The sequence below is a fragment of the Morone saxatilis genome, unplaced genomic scaffold, assembly GCF_004916995.1.
Source record: "Morone saxatilis isolate NCDOM2014 unplaced genomic scaffold, NCSU_SB_2.0 Contig10, whole genome shotgun sequence".
Lineage (NCBI taxonomy): Eukaryota > Metazoa > Chordata > Actinopteri > Moronidae > Morone > Morone saxatilis.
This window is the reverse complement of record NW_023339652.1, coordinates 4,576,422-4,601,447: the sequence shown is the minus strand read 5'-3', so window position 1 is coordinate 4,601,447 and position 25,026 is coordinate 4,576,422. Positions and strand designations below refer to the sequence as shown.

The window sequence follows — 25,026 nt, the reverse complement described above, 5'->3', positions numbered from 1 at the left end:
GGTTAAGGGAGGCTCCGGAGCTCTAATAGCCCTTGGCAAACCGAGTGGCTTTTCTGATCCGACATCCCCACAGCTTTTTGAAGAAAAGAGGGGAAAAACCTGGCAAATAACCAGAGACATGCAGGCACGCAGAGGGGGGGGCAGGCAGCGATAACTATCCACGTCCTCTCGCTCTTATTTGTATGTAAATACTGGGATGCAGCGATGCGTTGAATCAGCCCTTTAAAGACAGCTAGAAGGGAATGGAGAAGGGAAATTGTATTGTCGCCCTGAGCTCGTCCACTGACTACGTATGCTGTTGCACCGGGTGGGGTGGAGTGGTGAGGAATGCACTAATCATGCAACTGTGCTGCCCTGCCCTTGCCAGCCACCCTGCCTTTTGTCTGCACTTGGAAAGCCAAACAAAACAGCTACTGAGGTTTCAACCATTCTCTTTTTCTATACACTCACATATAGATCATCGGCTGTAGGAGCGGGAAACGTTTATTGTCTTGATCTTCCAGGAAGAAGCTCTCCCAGCTTCCCAATCCTGACTTCTTCTTTCACTATGACGGGAATGTTGTGACACAATCAGTAATCCAGGCCGAACTGTAGCACAGAGAACAATGGCTCGTATTCACAGTGTCTTCTCTCTGCTTTCTCTCAGCCCTCACAACTCCTCACCTATCCTGAATAAAGTAAAACATCCTCCAATAACGGCACCATTCAGCGTTAATGATTACATGTAGATATTCTCTTGCAGTATGCAAACAGAATCTGGGTGTTTTGTAAGTCCTTGGTGTTTACTTAAAACGTATTTTATGAGACAATAAAGTCCACAGTTAAACTCAGCCAAACACTGTGTGCACAGGAGCTGCGTGCTTTGCATAGCAGAGAGATTTATTTTGAGCTGAAGTATAAAACGTATTGTTTCCTAGAACATGCTGTGCTCCACTTTCCTGCCGTAAAACTATATTACAGCTCTGATGTAATGTTGTAACCAGTCGCATTTTTACTAAAATAAATCTTGGACAGCACATAGTTTGATGGTTTGGCTCGAAGCACGGTACATTCTTCATTAGGCTTGTGTTATTTTCCTCCAGTGTATTTTTCAGATTATTTTCCATTTGGAAATGAATGATTGACAGCTGGAAGCAGACGGAAGAGCTTTGAGGCACTGTGAAGTTTTTGAATTTCTCGCTCAAGGCACAGTCATCAGATTCACTTATTGCTTTTTTCCAATAAGTTAATTATATTTGCTTTGTTTTGCATATTTCATATCATGAAGTGAGTCAACCACACATGAACTCTACATATTAATTCTTAACATTTGAAAAATTACTATTATGAAAAATGGTTATGTATTTGCCCCCTTTTCTAATTTTCCCACATGTGAAAGTGTCTGTTTTTTAGTTTTGTTGCACATTGAGGGTTCGTTAAAATGAAACATTAAAGGCATAATTTGTTTTCCGTCTGCAAAGAGAAGTGCTACTGCCAAAATTCACTCCCAGTTTGACTGACTGGAGACAAAGAGATTAATACATTCACCAACAATAGGCGACAACCAAATCCAACAATGTATTCAAGATTTTTGTTGCCATTGAAGGTTTGTTAACATCAGCCTCGTGTGATAACACAAGAGTATAATTGGACAATGTTTCAAAATAAGAGTTGTTTTCTCGCTCATCAGCACCTGATTGTGACTGATTGGGCTGTTTGTCTCGACTTCTAACAACTTACTTAAAGACTCAGAAGGTTTTCTTTTTTCCCGGCAGTGTGACGTGCTGTTCTGATTAGTAACACTGAAGCAAATGTACGATGTGATCGATCACTCAATCACCCGCTGGGTCGAGTCCTCACCACCTCATTAGATTTCAGTTTAAACAGTTAACACAGTGCAGTGTGGGCAGCACCGCAGCTTTTTCCCTGAAGCCTAATAAGCCTATTATATTTTTAAAAAGTGTAACAATTTCTAAACCCAACCGGTTGAGGCCAAAGAGTGCACACTGAGAGACAGAGTCTGCTTGAGGTTTCTGCCTCTTAAAAGGAGCTTTTTCTGTCGCTGAGTGCTCTGTAAATTATTTTATAAGTATAATCTAGACCTGCTCTGTTTAAAAAGTGTCCTGAGATAATGTCTGCTGCAGTAAATTGGCTGACACTACAAATAAAACTTTGAGGCTTGCACATGTGCAGAATGGCAACTCCCACTCTCTTTAGCCAAGATTCATAATTGGAGTGCTCCCATAACAGCTATTCTATCCAACCAGCAACTCAGTGACTCATATTGGTCAAACAACCAATTATTCCTGTCATCAAAGTACCAGCTCTTCTTTTTTCTTTCTCTTGCCCCTTTAACGGCTTGTAACCACAAGACAAGTTTGGCCTCTGCAATAAGTCAATCGCCGTGTTGACTGGATAAGGAGATGTCAGGGTTGGAGGAAACACCAGTCAAAACACAAAGGACCCTGGATTGTCCAAATGTCAAAGCACGCTGACAGCCTCTGAGCCGCTCACATGCTGATCAAAGCTCTGTGTCACGTGCTGCACTGGGTCCAGTTCCCTGTCCTCTTTTCAACAGATTGTTGATGTATTCGATTACAGCCAGGACAGTGTCAGGTAACCGTGAATTCACTTTTGACTTGCTTTTAATTGATGCATTGAGGTGATTAAAAGTTTCTGTATCTTGAACCGTTTTAACAAATTTAATGCCGATATCTAGAATTGGTGCAATATGTTGTGTTCTTCATTTATGGCACAGTAGATGCTACGTCATGTGAATCAGCATTTAACTTCCAGCGCTGTGTTTAGGAGGGTGTTGGTCTGATATAGTGAAGCAAGCCCTGACAGGATGTTTATATGAATTTGCATGTGTGTGTGAGGCCTTTGAGTCTACAACAAAGGCGTGCTGTTACTTAAGGCCATACAAGTATCAAATATCTTCTGAGATGAATTGAATTGCTCTTTGTTTTAAAACACACAGAGGCTTTACGCTGCCTGCATCTCACTATCACTTTCACATTGCGTATCACTGCATTTAACCACCACCTTTATTTCAAGCTTCAAATCAAAACCATTTATTTTAATTCAGGGTTAATGTGAGTTAAGTGGTTGTTGGTGCTAGAGCTCAACAAACAGCAGGATGATAATCATGGTATCAAATTAAAAAGGAATTGGGGAGGTAAATGTCCAACCAGTGTCATGTAGGATGTCAGTGTGTCTGTCAACAAGTTTTTTTTTTTCTTTTCCTACCTTCTCTAGAACAGACAGCTAGTGTCATGAAATGTTATATGAATATGAACAAGTTATATATCAATAAATTAGACTTACAGTACAGTACAGTACAATGCACAGAAGACTTTTCACAGGCAATTTGGTGTCTTCTTTGCAGTTCAACAGTGTCTTAAATACTTACACTTTAATGTCCAAATTCCTCACAAGAGTCTAACAATCAAAAAAGTAGTCCCATTTGTTTTGTTTAAACATTTAGGAGATAACTCGACACCAAAGTTACCCAGTGTATAGGCAGCCGGTCTACAGCGATGGGTCCACTCACAGAAGAGGACAGGGGAGGGTTAACAGGTTTTTAAGAGTTCTATAACACTCAAATGTTAGTACAAATGTTTGTCTTTCCTCTTCGCTGCAGAGCTTTACAGGGCCAATTTAATCTGTTATTTTACAGCCTCTATAAATACATGAAGCCAATCATAGAGTATAATTATGTAATGCGGAATGCAACCACATAAAATGCAGGCAAGTAAAGTACAAGACACACAACAGCATGTTGGTGAAACTAAACCCTGTGTAACCTACCAAACTTTTCCTAGTCTATTCAACACCACAAATGTTACAACCCTCAATACACACAAGGGAGGCTCCAAAGACAACCTTATTAGACAAAGAATGGTAAAAACCTTTGGGCAGGCCAAGTGTAAGTGGGATCTCCCTGCTGGGTTCGCAGTTAAACAGTTAAAGTACCAGTGTGTAGGATTCAGTGACATCTAGTAAAGATCGCAACCATTTGAATATAGCTTAGCCTTCCAAGCATGTAGGAGAAATGACAGAGTGAAACTTGCAAAAAAAGAAATTCCCTTTCTACAGCTAGTGTTAGGTTTGTCCGTTCTGAGCTACTGTAGATAAAACAGTACATTTTAAGGTAACAAAAACACAACCCTTCTTATTTTCAGGTGATTCTACATGAATGGAAACATACCTATCAATATTATATTTAATTTCTGCCAATAGATCCTCCTGCAGGATACACTGGACCTTTTTATAGAGACAGTAAACATATAATAAAAAAGAAACATGATGCAATGCTTTTTTGTAACACTGGTAATTGGCTTTACATGACTATTCTAATAATAGCCTCTGTCTTTACTCCATTATCATCTCAAAGTACAAAATGCTGTAGTCAATTAAAGTCATTCATTAATCATGACCATGTCTGAGTCACTGGCTAAATGTCTGTAATAGCAAAGCCTTTGAGAAGCCTGCACTAAGTGAATATTCATTACTAAAAGCATGTGAACATGAAGACCATCTACCCATTTCTGCATATGTTCGCCTATTCGGAGCACAGTAAGTGACGTCAAAGTGATTCTGGGAAACTCATTGTAGTGTTTACTTTGATTACGTGCTTTGCTGCATGTGAACACACATTATCAGATCGCTTTATCTGGAACTGGTGTATCCAGTTTGGTTGATGTCTTCATTAGAAAGTAGTTGATTTGAAATTACAGTAATCTGTTGCAAGTTGTTCTTTCCACATTTACTGTGGTGTGATTGTTTTTGTACCACGCATGCTGGGACATGTAGTTGATTTAAACCAAGAGTCAGGGGTTGTTTCAGTTTCTACAGTCCAAATTCCATTTTGTCCACAGGGACATCCATTTAACCACTGTTTTATGGTTGAAATTGCAGTGTTGATTGCTTCAGAGAGTTTGCCTTGAGGAGAGCAGATGGTAGCTTGTAGTTTCCTCACTGTGTTCTTGCCCTTTAGGGAATGAGGAAGAAGAGCATGTGCAAAGTCACCGTGCATGGAAAAACAGACCCCTGCCCCAAAAAGATAAGGGCCCGTTTTGACCCCATTAATGCCGGGAAGGATGTAATCTGAGAGAGAGAGAGAGAGAGAGAGAGACCATTGTTACCTCCAGTGGAAATTACGTAACATAATCACAGGCTACAGCCCCCCACACACACATATACTGTAGGCTTCCCCATCCAACGTCTTCGGCCTTTATCAAATCCCCCCACTCATTGTTGAAGAGCTTCCAGTAATGCTGTGCCACATGTTTATTTTTGGCAGGAGGCTGTCCCAATTCCAGACATAGGAATTCTGAGCATGTTTTGAGTCGACAAAATTCAATTTTATTAACTATTTCAGAGTGAATACTATAGTCATACACACAATAGGAGGAGCTACTGCTGGACAAAATTAAAACAAATAGTGAGCAAAAACTATTACGTTTAATTGGTAGGTGCTTTCCAAAGTCACCATTAAATTACATCTATGCACATGCTTTTTTTCCCTGTTTGTACAAAACCCTAAAATGAGTGCATACTAAGCAGTTGCTGTTTCTTGCTGTCTTTTTTTCAAAATCTTTATTTTGGTCTTGAGGTTAATAATCAAACACTAAAACTACACTAAATAATAACTGAAGACAGAAATGTGCCTAGGTGCCATCAAATATGGAATCGGTGTCAAAAATAAATTGTAGCAATGACTGAAAAGGTTAGCTCTGAAGCAATGTAGCCTACATTTCGCATAATTACACATAAAATGTGATTTATTCCAAATCCTTTTGAAATCTTTTGCTAATAATAAAACAAGAGAGGAGGTTAAAAGGTTACTATTCTGAAACGTAATGAAACAGGAGATTTTATTTATTTGGACTTGCATTTAATGTGGAACTGTGTCAACTTAATTTTATTTATGTAGCCGCAAATTACAAAAAACAAGTTAAGTTAATGTACACCTTCTTTCTTAGACGCTTGACTTGCCCCACAAAAAAAAATCAGTTTGAAAGAGTTTCAAAAGAGAGCCAGATTTTGTATTTATGTACCCCAAAATCACAAATCACAATTTGCCTCAGTGGGCTTTACAATCTGTAAAACTTTCAACATCCCCTGTCCTTAGGAAAAAACCTTGAATGGGGAAAAAAAGAGAGATAGATGTGCAACAGATGTTGAATATACAGAGTAGACAGAAATAACATTACAGTATTGAGAAATAATTAAATGACAAAATTAGCTAAATAAAGTCCAAAACTATAAGAAGAACATGGATCAGAGAAGATGTAGAGCAACGTCCAAGTTGCCACCAAGCACTGGTTGGACCTGGACCACAAAACCACCTCTGCACCACAGAGACCTGGAAAGAAGACAGACTACACATATACATGAGAGGCCCACATAGGGAGAAGAGACAAGAGATGCTAAGAGAGCATGAAGCAGATAATAGCAGACAACGCATGATGTAGAAAAACAGAAAACAGTTAGGAAGCCAACCCTGTTGGAACTCAATCCTAAAAACTGCAGAAACCGAATACTACAAACACTACTATAATGTACATACTTTATTAGTTTGGAACTGAGACAGAGTTTTATGGAGAGTGCAGTGCCTCAGGGCCGCTTTATCTGCCATTTAATCATCCCTAACTAAAAACAGAGCATCAAAACAGTGAGCAGACAACAAGAGAAGAGGAGCGAACATGTTGATTTTGTGCTTATATCTGGAGTTGGTTAAATGCCAATCTTGGCAAAACATCCTTTGTTTGTCCTCAGCCTGAGGGTATGGCATGCAGAGCAAGCCCACCAGTTCACAAGAAAAGTAACTCCCTTTCATCTTCGCAGTATCTTTGTTGTCTCATCTTTTGATACAGTATGTGCCTGTCGAAGTAAGATAAGACTGTACCTGCCAGTGAAATAAGTCTGTTTATTGTGAGGCCTTTCGATAATATCTCTTTACTTATTGAACACTGGTTCTGTTCAGGGACCGGCGGCCTGTCTTGTCATATTAATCTCCCACCGTGCATTCTTCTCGGTGCAAAGTCAACACCACAGTATCTTCTAGGTTTGGCCTGGAAGCTGTGCTTTATATTGTACTCTACATACACGAACATCGGTAATGGGATAGCAGGCCTGGTTTGGCCGTAGTGGTCAGTGGCCACACAAGTTTAATCATTCCACCAGATGTAATTTTCATGTTCGGCAGCTGCACAGGGGGGAAAAAAGGTTATTTTCCTAAGTGTCTGCTACTCATCTCTGCTGGCGAGAAGGGCCGACTCTGGAGAGAATGTGGCGTAACCTGCCAAAGCAAACCCACAGAAACTTGATGAGTGTCCCATTGCCGTGGCTCTGGGGATCAACTCGCAGTTCATTGAAATTCCTCTGATATTGGAACCTGGCTCGCCGCTTACCGTTGGGCCTTTTTTCAGGCTGATTATCCTTTCCTCCAAAAGTAGAGACGTGTACTCAGACACCATCGCTACCGTGACTCTTATTCATTTTCATATTGATACATATTGAAAAAACAAACTGCCTTTCTCCTTCATTGTTATTCCTCTTTTTTTCATAGTCACAGAAATACTGCTGAAGTCCTGTGGCTCCGAGTGCTGGTTATTGAGCTGTCAAATCTTATTATAGGGCTCCACTTAGTAATGAACTTAAATAACCTGGCTATTGTCAGCTTTCTGCAGCTATCCTGTTCATGTAAACGAGAATCCTGGTTTCAATAATGAGGGAAGGGATTACGAAATAAACCTAAGCTAGATTCTTGTTGGAGGGACCTAATTTCTTATTTAGGGGCATAACAGGGTTTTTTAAAAGCTCATAGAAATTATAAAGATAGAGGACCAGGAAAGCAGTGACGAAAGAAGTACTGCATTGGAACATTTAATCAAATCCAAGTATCTCCTGAAAAATGTGCTTCAACATAATGATAAGTAAAATGAAAAATGGTGTTATTATACATATGGTGTATCAGCATCACAGTGTGGAATCTGGTGGAGGTGGAGCTAATGTGAACTACTTTATACTGTTGGCCCGTTTAATCAATATTATTGAGATTATAAAATGCAAATCTAGTGGAGTCAAAAGTACAATATTTCCATCAGCTGAAAATGTAAATAATAAGTACCTCAAATTGTTATTGAAATAACTTGACTACTAAGACTGTAATTAGTTACTTTGCCAAACTGAATTCAATCTACAAGTATCTACACCTTTAGTAACGTCTTTATTGCCCTTAGTTTCACTACTAACACACAGTCATTTGTTGTTTTTATTGTTGCAATAGTTTCAGTAAGGAGATCATTAACATCTCATCTCAGTGCATCACATCTGCTGAAGTAGGTCAAGCTATCGTGCCATTTTCCTGATTGGCCACATGGCACCTGCCTCTAGCTCATGTTAACACGTCACTTTTACAACCACGTTTTTGTTACCAGTCAGTAATTGTCCCTGTTTACAAAGGGGAAACATGCATGCAAGAGTGTAAACAATGCATACTTTTGGTCTTAAATGGTACCAAATGGTTTGGGAATGTGTTGTTATTGACTGTCTTGTGGGCTCACAACATGTGTACAGCTACCAATCATGGACACTAAAAGCAGCATCCCTTTTAAACATCTTATTTCACCGCTAATGCCATTCATGAATTTTATTTTGATTGTAAATCATTCTTTGATGCATCTGTCAACTAGCTTCCCTCTCTTTCATCTGGAATGGTCCTCCTTTCAACAGGAGTCATCATGCATAGAAATGAAAAGGGGGGATGGTATTGCATGGTGAATAGGCTGGTAGAAGTGGGCTTTAAATAGAAGCATTCCCTGTGTTTTCCACTCATTGTTTTTCTTTCTCAGCCATGTCAATCATAGCTACAGTAGTCCCAGAGGCCCCTCTCCTGCTGTGCTGTGCTGTGCTGTGCGGTAGGTAGATGGTACTCAGTTTGCTGTTTGTTTGAAAGAGCTACTCCTATGGGCTATAATGGGGCTCAACAGTGAATTCCACATATGGGTTCAGCCACGCAGGTTGTTATGCAATATGAGGCACAAATTGGAGCTCAAGACTCTTTAGAGTTGGCAAGGTTTTCATGTGATTTTAATATGAAGCAAATTTGGGATTTGGCATGGCTTAGATGCACTTCTTGGATTTAAGATTTGCATGGGATGATTCCAAAGGCACACATCGTACAGAGATACACTTGAACTGCACAGTGGGGTTCCCAACACAGAAGGCTCCAGCAAACAATGCAGGTATGTCCGACAGTAGTTCAACCTGGCTCAACTGTATCCTGAACGCAGCGTCATTCAGCAATGCAGGGCTTTGGTCAAACAAACAAAATACTTTGCAACGTGATCTGCGTAATTGTATTGTTAACTTGCTATTGTTGAGACAAAAGATAAAATGGTTGTCAGTGTTTTTTGGCAACTGAAGGTCTTGTGAATTCTCAAGACTCAATAAGTTAGACAGATTTACAGACAGAGCTTGAAATTGTTATATCGTAGGCACTCTTACTGTATACTGATGGACGATTAATAAGGCAGATTATCTGACATTTTGAGATAATCGGCATCGGCAGAAAAATCTGTAGTGTGGCTGATGGGAGAGATGTTAGCTCTCCTGCCTTTGAGTTTTGGAAAGGTGGTGATTGGGTTTTGTTGAAATGAGATTTTCCTCCCGTAACAAAAGGTCTATAAACAACTAACAAAGGGTACCCTATGAATTAGAACAGATGGATTCAGTTTTTGTCTAGTGGAAGAGACTTCAGTATGGGTCTAAAGGTTGTGTTCCAGATGGTATCCATTATAAAGTAATTGCAAATTCACAGACTAGTTTTTACAGTGTGGCTCCTTATGTGTAGACTACTGTGAGATCTGGTAAAGGCACTTTGTTTTGTGGCATTTCTCTATTAAAATGATGAGGCATGAAAATATCCATTCTTTGACTGCGAGAGAAGATAGGAGCTTTTGTCTTGAAAATGAAGTAAACACATGTCGTGGAAAATACAAAATGAGCCAGAGCTAACAAGACAAAGAAGATTTATTTCCTATAAAGCAGCCTAACCCCATTGCTAAATTTGATTTTTAAAAGACAGTCCTTGCCTAGCAAAATGCTTTGCCTAAAATAATTGAATTGTGACCTGCCCTGAAGCTTGAGGGTATGCTGCTTGCCAGAGGTATTTGTTTTATTTCTACAAGACACTATCTCCTTAATTAGGCTGTGATTTAGGCTTAGAAATTCCTCTCCAACAGGCTAGACCCTGACAAACAGGAAAAAATCTCAGGAGGAAATCTTTGCTTTTCAAGCCATTCTTCGCTAATGACTGAATCAAGGCTCTGAGCGAACTACAATACCCAAGTGCTCTGGCATCTTGAGCGGACCGCAGTGTTTTGTGTGGTATTGGATTGAATGCTAAATTTGTCCGGCCTCTGTTTTGAAAGAGACAACATTCCCTTCTGGCCCGGGTTTGAACCTCTACAAGAATGTTTTTACCGGCAAATTTGTTTTAAATTGGTGCCAGACGTTTCCTGTATCTCAAAGTCTGCTTTAATACCAAGCTTGGACATGACAAATAACTCAAACACAAACAAGCTTGAAAATGATCAGTGTAATGGACATGAGAACAAAAGTACAAACTTACAGCCTTGGTAAGTTAAGTCCCTGATCCAGCTGATCTAATTGTCCATTAAACTGCCTAATACATTCAGGTATTAAGGTTAATTTTGGTTTGATCCTATGTGGCAATGCTGCCAAATGTTGCAATACACTCAGGATTGAGCCAGCTGTGAGGTGAATAGATCTTTCAGGAAATCTAACAGACATAGCCTTATCAATGGAGAAGAACTGCGTACAGATGGTTCAATTCTGTGCACTTTCCACTAGAAACAGGTAATTTCCCCTATAAATCTGATTTGGAACTACCCATAGAGTCTAACTGCCAGGGTGTTGCTAAATTAGAATGTTAGATAGTTGGCTAGCTAAGACAGCAAAAGTCAAGCTAAGTGGATTCTCTCTCTACAACAGATCCCCAAAGACAACACAGCTAAAGGTAGTTTATGTCACATTAACTAAAGAAAAAGCTGTTTACAGGATCATAACATTTTGAAAGGGGACGCTGTTAAGAAATAAAAGCGCGGGAAATTAACTAAAAAAACAACAAAAGAAAATAAAAATAAGATAAACTGAGATTAGTTTGGCATAAAAATCATACAATGTCACAGGTGTGACCATATAGCCACACCAGTGATTTGCAGGACAGTTTGTGATCTTTCTCCTTTGAGACTCCATGATGGCAGCACCTGTGTTTGCCAGGAGACCGCAAACCTTTTATTGCCAGGTGTGTTGTTCAGGTGCTGGTCGGGAAATAGGATGGTTAAGCACTGCCATCAGGTGCCCTCAGGCTGCTACTGCTCTCCAGCTGCCCAACAGTCACTCAACAGGCACACGTGTACACACACACACACACACACGCAGCACACGCACCAGAACACACAAACACAAACACACTCTGAAGGCGAGGCTGACTCACCACTTCTTGTTCTCTCAACAGCTGTCTTCATCAGTCACTCAGCAGGTACAGGCTGTCTCAGTTATAGTCTTTGGTGCTGTGGAGAAGACTGTATTATTCCACACAGGCATGTTAGAGGAATATTCTGTCTCAGTGTTTCAGTCACATACTGTATCAAGGGTTGTTTAGATTCTGATTCTGGTAATTTTATGAGAGAGAAAACTGAATATGTCAAAAGCATATTAACTTCCTCCATCAGCACTGGTAAACCAATTAACTGTTGAGTGAAAATACAAAACTAAAATAGTCACCCATACATAAACACTACCAATCCTGATGCAGCCAAATCTACATCAAAGGGATAAGCAGTGATGATAAATATATGCATCTAAAATAATAATCACCCTATGGAGACAAATGCTTAACCTAAATGCTAAAAGCTGGAAATGGTTTTGGTTTATTTGTGAAGGTGAGTCACTTTGTTCACTGGGAAATCTGCTTTATACAAAACGACCTAAGTGTGTATTTACCCAAAGTGTCCCATGTTGAGCCATTGCTGATGAAATGTTTTGAATACTGGAATATGCAGTGCAATTACACAGCATCATTATGGTTCCAGATTCAAAACCAAAGACGGATGCCATTTTACCAGCTTAGTAACCAGTTTTAAAACATCCTGTTGAGGCCTAAACATGATTGTAGATTGCATTGTATTGTAGTGCATGGGAGAGGTAGGTTATATTGCTTGTAAAAAAAAAAAATCTATAGTTTGATCACTTTCTACATTTTGGAGGCTGTTTTGCAGTAGTATCATCAAGCACTTCGACAATGTGTGAAAGCGATTTGCACTGTGGTTACTGCTGCCACTTTTGTAGCTTCCTGGATGCTGTGGACCTGGCTTTACTCCTGCCCAGCATGTCTGTGGTTCTTTTGATAGGTCTATGAAACCTGAATAGTCCCAGAGTTGTTGGAGCTCTGAATGAGCGCGAGCCCTCGGCCAAGAAAACCCAGCGCCAGCAGCCAAAAAACACGATGGCCTAGCAGTAAGGCAGCGAGCACTGAATGGCACTTGGCTCTCTGACCGTCTCATTCTCATTAGATAAGCCCAATCAACAGAGAGGCGGGACAGATTTCTGCTCCTCAAGCGGGAGAGGTCCACAATGGCCCAAGACATCTCCTCTATTTGTGAGTTGTCCATCGTGAGAAGGGTCTGCTGACACAATACCTCTCTTTCCAAGCACTAGGCTGGTTTTCTCATGGACGAGTTTAGTCCATGCCAGGATGCAAGGTAGATCACGGCCAACCCACTAAAGAGGCTTTGTGGGTAAAATAGAAGAATGGTCCGGGATACCAGATGTTAAACGACCCATTTGGCATTGTGTCGTGGGCCAGGGCAAGAATCGGCTGTACATGTGAAGAGATACCAGACATTCCAAGGAGGACATTTATGGAGAATCGGAGGCTGCCAGGCACAGCTCGGAGTCAGGGGTAACATTGTAGTCTGCTGATATAATAATACCCATGAGAAAAGCAGTTATAAACTAACAAGATCTCCTTGCTATGCATTTGCGAACACGCATTCAGTCAGATGTACAGTACATGAACTCAGGTGAGTCTACTGTGAGTGTTACGTACAGAATTCGAAATTATGTCTGAGGCTCATTGTTATCGGCTTTGAATTGATTTTCCAGATATCCAACAACAGGATAAGTCCTATGGGTGCAACTGATCACACAGCTCACAGATCGGATCGTATCACGGTTTTGAGTCACAGATCGGATCGTTTTTCAGATGAGCAAAAAAAGGGTTAGGGTTAAGTTAATTTTAAAATGGGCTACTTTGGCTTTGATGTAGCCACCTCTCTCTCTGTCTGTAGTTACCACGCTGTAGTCTAAATCTGATTCAGTACACAGCACAAGTAATTGCCTATCAACACTGAGAATAGTGTGCCACAGGCAAAAAACTGGAGCTGCACAAGTGAGAACAGTGTGCTAAAAGGAAGGTAGCAGATGTTGCCCAAGTTGCAATAAACATCACAATCTTCTAATCCGTTAGCAGGACAATAATGCTCAGTTTCCCAGTTACATCACTGAAAATGCCGGAAGTCCGAGCCTTCGAGATTTCCCTTCAATGAAGCGAGGCGGCTTTTCAGTCACTCCCATAATCCAATCATCGCACTTTAGAGTGTAACACAGCACGCACAGCACAAAGATAGACAGATGTCTTGTCTATACTTTCTTTTCCCTGCAACTCTGCATCGAGTTTTGGGGATTTATAACTTTAAAAAGTAACAGCTACAGTACAACTGTATTTCACACTATGATGCTTAAATTTTGCAATTAATCCGCAGTTCACATGCGTGCCGAACCGTAGGATCAGCTTCGTTCTGTTACACCACGAGCATGCTAGTGGTTTTGTCCTGCCACGAGTGCACTGCTAGAAGCATTGTTGGAACACCGTCGCTGTGCAGCAGTTTAGTACGACTGGTGAGTCTATGCTTTGTGCCGCGCTGTGCAAAAAACATCAGGACAGGAAGGAAGAAGGAGTGCGCATGCCAGCACCGGCTTGAAAACAAGATTAGGGGTTAGACAAAACACAGGACCACTTCCCCCTGCGGCCTCTGTACGGCACACAGCAGGCACCCCGTTATTACTATTGGTTTGCAGGAACAGGATTCATTACCAGGACACAGGACTCAAGGGAGGCTGCCGGGATAAACGCTCTAGCAGCCGTCACCACCAGCCTGCCCCCGCCGTCTCTATCTGTCTTGAGTTACAGCCATCCTGGTCTGTGGTCGGTACACAGATGTTAAAGCTATCTTACCTCTCTCAAGACGACCCAAAGCTCTTCTCCTAACTGAGGGAGAAAGCAGATAATACTCAATGTCATGTATTAAGAGGATAAGTGTCAGTATGGGCTTGTCAGAATGGCTGAACATTTGTGTTACTCTGCAGATAAAAAACCTATTCATCAAATTTCACACATAAATGCTGTTTTATATTCACTAAGCATAGTATTGATTTAAACATCTTGAGCTATTGATTTCCTTAATTATTTCCTTTTTCTTAAAATGTTCCCTTAATTTCTATGTATTGATATCACTTTTGGCTCAGTTTTTACAAATTGTGTATCCTTTATATGTTTGGAGACAAATTTTAAATATTCACAATATTCCTGGTGGCCATTGATTTACATTGATTACTGTACAGTATAAAAATCAATTTGCAGACTACTGGTAATCCATCCCAATGAACATCAAGTCTATGTTAATTTTTGGCAGTGTCATGTGGGTTTCAGTTTTCAGTCTGTTTCGAGTCTGCACTGGCTTACCTGGAAACCTGTGGATAGCTGGAACAGCAGGGTAAAAACTAACTGCAAGCTGTATCTTCTCCATTGAGAAGCAAGTCAGCAGTGTTTATGAGCAGGAGGCTTGAGCAAACACATAAAAAGAGAGGAGAGTTCAGCCTGCTCTCTGTTCCTGGGAGGACACTGTTTATACCTGGAGGAAATTAAATGCAAAACACAAACACAGGCATTGGTCAGGTTTTACGAACCAAAAATTAGTTTGAATTCACACTCACATGGCAGTAAATTTACCTTTATTGAGATCTTTATTTTGTTGTTATGGATGCACAACTAAGATTTAAATGCACATATCACCCGGCAACAAGTTTTAAAGTCCCTATTTCTGGCAGATATTGAGATGATGGCTTTTATTTTGAGATGCCATTTTAAGTCATTTACAAAGCAGATTTGACATTTTCTCTAAAGATGTAAAACCAATCTGTTATGCAAAAATTCAACCACTAGCTAAATATTTAGCAGGGATCCAAGACAGAACCATGTAATTACACAATTTTCCATGATCTTGAATAATTTCATGGCATTAAACAAATTCAGTTAATGTCATCCATTAGCAATGTTTTACAGTTTTGCATGTAACCCTTCGTTTTTTAGTTTGACTCATTAAGTGTTGCTTACTTGCAAGTCTTAATTTCACCTGCCTCTTGATTGTAATGCATTCAATAAGCACATTAGAAGTCATTCGCAGTTGGATCCTGGTTTGAATTTATAATGATTGTTTTGCACCTGAGGTTGACGGGAAAAATACTGCTTTTTTCCTAGATTGATATGGTGATTCATCGGATTGATATTAGGCTGGGTACGGTGCTAGGAGTGTTGCTTGGTAAACTACCGTTACTCTAAAAGCCTGTCAGTTTGTGCATGCAGAGGGGTCACAATCTCAAGACCGTTATGGTCTGCTGAGGGTTAGAGGCACAGTGGGGCTGCAGTGAGCCTGTTTCAAGCAGGGAAGAGGGTTATTTAACGACACCCACTGGCATTTTATACACTTCACTGTATTGTAATCCATGTCAAAGAGCTATGTCATACAGCAAGCTGTTTGAAAGCATCGCAAGATTTTCCTCTGTATGTGTAGCCGCCATAGCATGTCAGGGCTACGGCAGCTTTAGCGATTACCCATGGAGACCAAACGTATTGTACGTATAGACATCTAACATGTCCACTTCAAACCTTCTTCTCACTGTGATTGTTGCTCTCCTTCACAATAAATGAGAAAATGTAAACAAAATTACTGTTGGCAATATATTTAACGCACAATATGGCTATACATCTGTTGTTGGAGTGGTGCTATCAGTTGGTGATATCCAGCTTTAAACTGCACCATACGCCTTGGGCATCCATGCAGGGAATGCCGTTAACCCCCTGAATCTCTGAAGTATAAACCCAGTGTCAGAGCCCAACCGAAACTGAATTCTTGAAGCCAATAACAATATCAATTCTTGAGAACTGGAGCAACAATATGCTTCAGGAAAACCTGATATTTTACACTTGAAAATGAGAACAAGTCAAATATACATACAAATGCTGCCAATGAAACATTGATTGCTGCAGTTTTCTGCTTCGCATATTCATCACCATACATGCAGACCCCAATATCTCTTTGATATCGGCCTGCTGATGTATCGTTTAGCTCCAGTTTCAGACTTGGTGCCAGACCCGACATCTCTGAGAAGAAGCCGTGTGGTTTTCTGTGGAGGTCTGTGGTGTTGGAGTGTAAAGTCCATTTATACAGAGTGAACCCCCCTAAAGCTGTAAATTCTCCTCTGTCCTCTCAACCCTGCACACACACACACACACACATACAAACACACGCACACACGCACTGCCAGACTCTTTACAACCCCGGTCGAAACTGCTGCTCCCTTCCAACCTACTGTGGAGGTTATAGACCAGAGAACAAGTTTGGCAAACTTAAAAGTACGCCAAGGGCTGTTTTCCCACAGATGTATTAAAGCTTTTTCAGACAGTCAGAGATCTTTGCCCAGCCCTGCTGAGCCCGACTGGCCTGCCCTCAGGCCTGAGCTCCGTCTGCCACATCCAGAGGAATGCTGATGCTGCTGTCTCTGGGTCAACAATCACAGCCCGACCCCTGTTGTTTGTTTGTCTGTTTTACTGCACCCCCAGTGTAAAGCGAACTCATTTTGAGGTCTGGCTGAGTGCTGATTAAAATATTATAGTCTCACTTGGAGTGAAAATGAGGGTCAAGCTGACTTCAAGTTCAAAGCCAAAAAGTGCAAGGCTTTCACTTGATAAACACACGCTTTTAAAGAAACCCGGGGCTTTGTGGCCAATACAAGCTTTGATTCTTGAGAACGTCTTGTACGCTGTTTGACTCGACTCTGTCCCCAAAGAACCCTCTCACAAAAAACCCTGTTGTGCAATATTGGGACTTAAATCAAATGAAAAGGAACCAAAATTTGGGTGAATGAAACCAGACAGGGATCTACAATGGTGATGAATCTTAAATAGAAGGGTGGTAAATGTGTTGTAATGCCTGTAATGTTTTTCTTCCTTCCGTTACTCGTCTTCCTCGGTTGTGTTGGTCTGTGTAACATAATTATGCTCCCATTTCAGCCTCAAGTCAAGCACAATTCTGAGTTTGAGAAAAACCGAGCACACTCTACCTTTGATGATATTTTGATGAAAGAATACTTTTTTTTTTTTGGGATAGAGCTCACAGCAGGTGACGAAAAATATACGTTTCTTTACAGGATTAAATGTAATATTTTTGGAACAGATCAGTGAAGGTCCAGTCGCACCTTTTTGAGGCTGTCAAATGATGTCTCACTCCTGCTCAAAGTTGGCGTATCTCTCCTGGACCTAACACTGACCTTGGCAGTCTGTAGTGTCACATTAATCAGCCAGCAGCTCCGGGGTGGATGTCCTCACTCTGATCTCTGCCATACCTGAGCGCAGCGCTGTGCCCGTCTGTAGTGTTGTCTGAGCTGACTGGCAGTCCTGATTAAAATACATCGGCCATCAGTGTGCCAGCGTCCCTCTTCTCTAATAGATCATTTTAATGAAGTCACTGTGCTGTGGCGAGTGGCAGGTGATTAATACACACAGGTCATTAAGCCTGCTGTATAAGAGTGTGCCTTCGGCGGAGGTGCCCTTTGCTTGTTTAGAGATAAATCTGAGGACTAAGTGGACAGGACACTGGCAGGGTGACAAGGCTGCATGGGTGTTGATTTTGGATCTTAACTAGTAGTATTAACGAGTATTTGGGTTTTGGCTGGACAATAAACCAAATTCAGTGAATTACTGACATTGTTAATTTCTTAGCAGCCTTAAATGTGCTTTCATTGCAGTGGAAGATTCCATATAATTAAACCGGGTACAACTGCCATTCAACCAACCAGCCTAAAGATTCCAGTCTACTATCCTTAACTGGTCAGGCTGTATTGAATCCAGTAAGTTAGCACTAAGTAGGATATACTAGTATTCAGATATTCTTATTGTTATTGTGACAATTCATCATGATATACATATTTACCTGCCTTAATTTGACTTATGATATGTTTTATGGAGGGTTTATTATATATTTACCAAAGATAATTTGCTGCCATTATAATGTATGTTCATTTATTGCTATTATTAGAAATGCTAAAACATGGCACTGGAGTCAATAAAATTATTTTGTATTAGATTTTTTTCTAATCAAATCAAAATTTGGAAGAAACAGTGCCAAAATATGAAACTTCTTATTTAGTAATGAACCCAGGATAGAAATGTTGTGAATAGATGTTGTGTTTTCAGTAAGTACTCTAAGATTATACAGTACATCTTTTGATTGCCAGTTAGAGGCCTAATGGTAATCTCACTGACTGTGTATGTTTGCATTGCTGCAACAGTGGTTGCCATGGATGCCACAGTAGCTATAACTCCCTCTATTGTGTTGGTGAACGGCTTTTTGTGTAGACATGAAGCCATTTTGAAAAATTATCTTCTGTTAAACAATCAGTCTTTTCTAAGTATGCATGGCACACAGTAAGCTTTGAGTTTTTATTTATTTGCACACATTAAAATTAAAGAAAGGATATAATAATATGAATAATGTTTAGGGACAAGAAAAACCCGAGAAAGACTTGTGTTTAAGATATATGTTTATTATGTAAGACCCTTATCTCTTTTTTTAAAATTACGTCTGCTTGCAAAATGAACGCCTTCATTGCTATCAACAACTTTATGTACTCTATTTACCTTGTCAGAGTTTTTTATCGTGAAAAATATCACCTTTTACTTTCACATAAATGACTGCATTTACAACACTTGCAAAAATCTATAACCACTATATCTTACTACACTTACACGACTTCAGCCTTCGGCAGCCCGTCATTTCTTGGCCTTTTTTCAGCCGACCTGCAGTCTAATGCTGCAGGCCACACAATGTACTCACTCAAATGAACCATTAGACAGCATCACTTCGACACTCACTGAAAAGGCAAACGCCAGAGTAGGGAACTAAAGCACAGTGCCTGCTGTTGTGCAGACAAAGATTCAGATGCATTCAGATATTTGCAGCCAGGGGCAGAGGTTTAGAATAGATGATCATTTTCCTTTCCAAAGAGAGTTTCCAACCACAACAGACATTCCAATAGACCGTGAAGCTCTGCTCCAGATGTAGCTTCTTTAATTCTTCATGTGCAGAGTGACGGACATGGGTATTGAAGCAGGAGTATGCCAGGATATGTTTTACTTGCTTCACTAAAGTAAACACTCCTGTGGGGCCCTGACACTTGGTCCTGCTGTAAACAGGATGCAGAGACAGATTCTGGAAATCTGGCTGCTTCTTTTTAGCTTGCACTCATGGTTTTATCTCTTTGACTTGCCATGTGTCATCATCACAGGAATCAATGTTGGTCAAGTTATGTGTATCGACTTTTCAGCTGCGTTTTGCAGTATTTCCCTAAATTATGCCTCAGTAGGGAGCAGTTAATGATAGATGATTGTATATTGACTTTATTTCCAGGATAAATAATCATGTAATTTAGCAGTATTGAAGTGTTTCGTATATTTTTTAATTACCCTGAAAGTCCTGGTGTGGTATAAAATATGCTTCCGTCATGAATATTCAGTTGCACCTGGGTAGCATGCATCCAAGTAATCAAAGTGTAAGTTAAGTTTAAGAGTACAAGACTTTAAAATTGCCATTTTGGAGGGGAAAAAGCAGATATGATACTTGGCTAAAAGTGTGATCCAGATGAACCATCTTTATCTCAGTCACACTGGTGCAAAATATCCCAATTAATATTAAACAAACACTAGATAACATCTTTTGTTTCAATAAAACAATGTGTTCAGTCAGAATATGTAAATAATCTGTCAGCTAATATGTGCAATCAGTATGAACTGTACTTTCATTTGCAAACCTTACAGTGCTTTGTATCTTTGACAGTATTGCGTTAAAAAAAAAATCCTATGTTTAGTAACCCCTTTGTAATGTGAACACATAGCACCAAACAGCAGTCGAAGCATCACTCATTCATCCCTCCACACCTTGTCTGTTTGGTTCCATGGTTCAGGGTAAGAAATTTGCCAGAAAAATGATGTCAGGAGCAAAAACATCCCTTATATGGTTGCACACAGATTCCCCTTTTTCCCTTTATTTGGAATTGAAGAAATGCACAGCAATTTGAAATACTAGAGGGTAAAACAGGCTGCACCTCAATCCAAAATAAACTTTGAGATTCCCAATTCCACATTTCAGTCAACTTTGTGCATAGCAGAGTGGTTAGTCACTGCACAATTCACTGTGTTGACACAGACGAACTTCTGTTTAATTTCATTTTCCTCAACTCCGAAACCTCTGCCCTTTATTCCAAACATATTGGTCTTAATCTTGTAAAAGTGCCCTGTCAAGTTGGCAACTATAAATTGCTGCAAGAAAGAGTGTGTAGGCTTGTGTTGATATGTACATAGATGGATAGAAGTACAAAATCTGATGCAAGAACACCACGGACTATGAAAATCAAAACCTCTCTGGCATTAACAATATATGGCTAGCTTGTTCCCGATAGTGTGTCCACTCCTGTGTTCGTGCGTGCTAGAGATGAGAGAGGAATGGTGCGCATTGAGTTACATCAGGAGAAGCAGGAGAGCACTAGCTTTAGAGTCTGAGCGAGAGTCAAAAAGAAAAGTGGCTGGCGTTTTCTCTAAGGACAGCTGATAAACCGTTTGGCAGGAAAGGCCTTGCAAATGACTGCATTCCTTGTTAACCTTGTAAGGCTATTTTTACCACTAAAGAGCCTGTTGAGTGGGCACCTTTTGTTCGCCCTGCAGCGTCAAACAGGAAAGACTGGTTTGCATTGTGACCCTCTGGGAGTTTGGCAACGATCTCTGTCTCTCGTCACGATCCGACCATCCATCCTAATGTTGAGCTCTGTTTACGCAATGCATCTTCACCGCTCCTGACAGATGAACCCAGTAACTCCACCGCACGGATCACTGTAAAGTAATGCAAATAGGAAGCTACGGGCTGTGCACATATTTCATGATAAAGCTAAGATTGCAAGGAGTAAAAGTTGGAGGTTTTCCCAGGACATGTGCAAAATCTCTGCCTAAATAATGAACACTCCCCGCTCCTCTGTCAAAGGGATGTTTGCTCTCTGTATGTTTGTACATGTCTTTTATTGTGTTTTCAAGGGACATTCCACTGCTCAAAAATCCCCTCATGACTGTCCCCAGGAGGTGAAAGGCCCTCAAACAGGCCGTCTTCCTGTTGCCTGACTAGAGTCAATCTAGTGTTTGGTAGTGTTTGAGCTGCGGCTCCTCAGGGATTCCTGGAAGTGAATGTGATCATGTCTTAAGAGGATTAAGAGGAGACCCTGGCTGTGGTCTGCCAGAGGTCACCATCGCTGTTATGGTGGGAATGACCTCGCCTGTCCCCGCACATCTGTCAGTGCTGTGTGTTAACATGCACCGAAGGGACGGAGTTACTGTCGGCTTGCTGCAGGGCCCCGATTTCTTTACTTTGTGTAAACAAGAAATTAAATATCTTCAGAGGAAGACGTTAGAGAAACTTGATTAGCACAGCAAGGTTTCTGTTGGAGAAGGCTGATTTCTTGGTCACGTTTAAGAGTAACTAATTCGTTTTCAGGATTATTATTTTTTTTTTTTTAACAAGAGTCTATGTGCATGACAGCACTTAAAACTAGGAAGGTATAGCTGAGGCAGGATTGTGTTAGATTATGGTGAGAGGAAAGGGAACATCAATACTCACAGCCAAGCATTAAAATAAAAACTAACAACTAATAAAAACTAAAAATATGGCATGGATAGTGAAGAAATTCAATTATTGACAAGCTGCATGTAAATATAGGTTTTAGCGTAACTTTGGGCCTGTTTCACAAATGATTGCTGACAAATTGAGTCTTACAGGGCTCTCGCATGAATTATAAATGGGTTGTGAGTATAGCATTTATTTTGATTAGTGAAATGTGTCAAAATGAGCAAAAATAAATGATTTCAAGTTATAAATCACAGCTGACATGTTGCAGATTTGGTGAAACAAGCTCCCTTCTTGTGTATATAAATGTTGTGTCTACGACTATACTCGCTCCACCCAAGGCTGATCTAAGAATTTTTGTCTCTTTTCTTCATCCACCATCCTCTTCTTTTTCTCGCAGAGCCTGGATGAGCTGGACGATGACGACACAGGGGAGAAGAACCGGAGGGAGGAGGAGGAGCTGGTTCAGGCCAACACTTTCCAGAACGAGGCCATGACAGCTGAACCTGCCACCGGCCACTTAATGGTGAGATGTGAGGTGACAAGTGGAAGGAGAACTCATAATATCTTCTCTAGTATTGTACCTCTGGTGGTATCTATGTGGATAGTTTGGGTTGTATTTGTCCAGGTTTTAAGATGTATGTTTCTGTGATTTCAGCCTCTACCCCGACATCCAAGAAGAGACATGATGTCTCTGCAGTATTCCAGTCTTTGTTGTCTGCCGTAGACTCATATGATGTTCAGCTTTTCCTCCACACCTTACTTGAGCAGAGTTTTGTACAGATTGATACATCGGTGCTGCCAAACAGAGGCACTGTTGCTCAAGGAGACACCCGGAGAGCTCAGGAGCTGAATTTGTGTGAAAAGCTGCAGTGATGCAAAACCCAAAGGTGTCTCGACATTTCATTACTGTGAATTCAGTTAAAAGCAAAAAGAAACACCCTAAAATGCTGGTAAAGCTACTTTGAGCGATGGTTCCTCTGGTTTTGGGGGGTGTAATTGGCTTACTTCTAAATCTGGTTGAACATAGACATTGTGACATAGACATATTTTATATTTCCAGTGCAGCTACTCTTCATATGGAGTGGTGGATTTTGCCTGTAACAATAGTAGTGCTGGCATGAATTATCTATGAATGTATTATTTGATCAACTCAAAAGAAATCTAAAAGAATTAAGATAATCGATTAATCATTCAAGTCTTTAATCAAGCACAAATAACAAATATTCACTCGTTCCAGCTTCTGAAATATGAGCATTTGCTGTTTCTCTCAGTTCTGGACCATCAGATAGACGAGTGTTTCTCTGTGCAGCTCACGTCCAACAAGTTGAGAGCCATGTTCATCAAAGTTAATTTGTAAGCCAGTGTCAGGATCTGCTTCACGTATAAGGTGTCTGGTTCTTAACAGTGTGAATCAGAGACTGTTGATGTCTACAAAAGGAGTCTTTTAATCTCGGCAAGTAATTTTGTGTTTATTTGATAAAGTGAACCCATGCAGAGAGAGTCTGCTCTTCTTCCAAATAAGTCCAGGAGGCGTCTGTAGAATGAGGACATAAATGAATTAGTGAAAACGAAACCAAATCAGAAGTGACACGCTCGTAATTTGAGTCTTTTTATTTTGTCGAGAGCAGTAGTTCATATTCAGCAGTGCAGTGTATGTCATTTTAAACTCACTTCAAATGCACACAGAGTGATTTTCAATAAGAAATTGAGCACACGACGGATGTTTCCGTAAAACATCATCTGATTTTCATGAAAATTACCATTCGAAATAAAAAATAAATCCAATGGCTCTGCCGCTGAGTGGCAACTCTTGTGGATGTAGCTAAGACTTGTGTTCCCGATGGATCTGCTGTTATGCATCAGCAGGCTTATTTTGTTTTGGGCTGGAACCATCTGAGGCTGCTTATACGACGCTAGGGCTTGTCTATGAAATATGTACACAAACACCACACTAACAGGAAGATTGTGACAGCACCTGCTGAGATGTTGCACGGAAAAACAAAAACAAAAATAGCAAAAGGTTTTACATAATGTAGTCTATGCATAAACAACCATCAAGCACTTCAGTAGAATCTATTTTCTGCAGCTTCCCCGTAATCCGTCCATCGAATCTAATCTTACCATCGCAATGTGAGGCATAACACAGACCAGATGTGGCTATGCAGACACTAACCATTAGATGTCTCACTGTCACTCATATAAAACTGACATATTCATATTCTGCTGGGGGTCCTGTGCCAGCTTGCTCATAAGGAGGCAGACTGGGAGAAATAAAGAGCAGGAGAGATCCAGTGTGGTCAGTGGATTTACTACCGAGCTGTCAGTTAGACATCTGTAAAGACTGAGCATCCCAAAAATGTGCCGTTCCTCTCGGGCCCCATTTTTCAAGGGGAGACAAGCAATTGCCGTGTCAGGTCGGTTATGATGTACAGCATCCAGTTGGACCTCTAAGCTGGCATCAAGATATCTGGACAAAAAGTTTCTTAAAAAGAAACTCTGTTCAACTTAGGTTCAGTTGTAGGGCTGTTAACAGTCTCCACAGGTTTTAAGAGCATTTCCCAACCAAAACAAGCTGTAACTCTTCTCCGTTAGCTGCTGAAGACATAATGGAAACTCCACGAAGGATCTTGGATATGAAATATTTTATCATATGTTTCAAATTCTCTATCAATGTCCTTTTTCCATCTCTTTCTGTGGCCCTGTGTTCCATTTAAATTTGCTTATAGAGCTGATGTGTGTGTGTGTGTGTGTGTATTTGTGTATGGACACACATCTCTTCTCCATGTGACAGGACACATGTGTCCGATACGTGCAGGCTCAGTGATGGGCGGTCAGAGAGGCCCTCTGCAGGCATGTGGTCCTTGTTATCAGGTCTTACCTTCCTCTGGTATGCAAGTCCTACAAGAAAACCTGTTCCAGTGATCCAGCAGCCAGAACCATATGGAAC

At 40.6% G+C, this 25,026-nt stretch overlaps 1 protein-coding gene across 1 annotated transcript in view; it reads left to right on the top strand.

Moving 5' to 3' along the window:
• The window catches only part of pawr (PRKC, apoptosis, WT1, regulator), a 64,483-nt gene that overhangs the window by 20,061 nt on the left and 19,396 nt on the right, over positions 1 to 25,026 (top strand). The window contains exon 3 of the mRNA XM_035679582.1: positions 22,477 to 22,602. Within this exon, the coding sequence (XP_035535475.1) occupies positions 22,477 to 22,602 (126 nt within the window). The remainder of the gene's footprint in view (positions 1 to 22,476; positions 22,603 to 25,026) is intronic.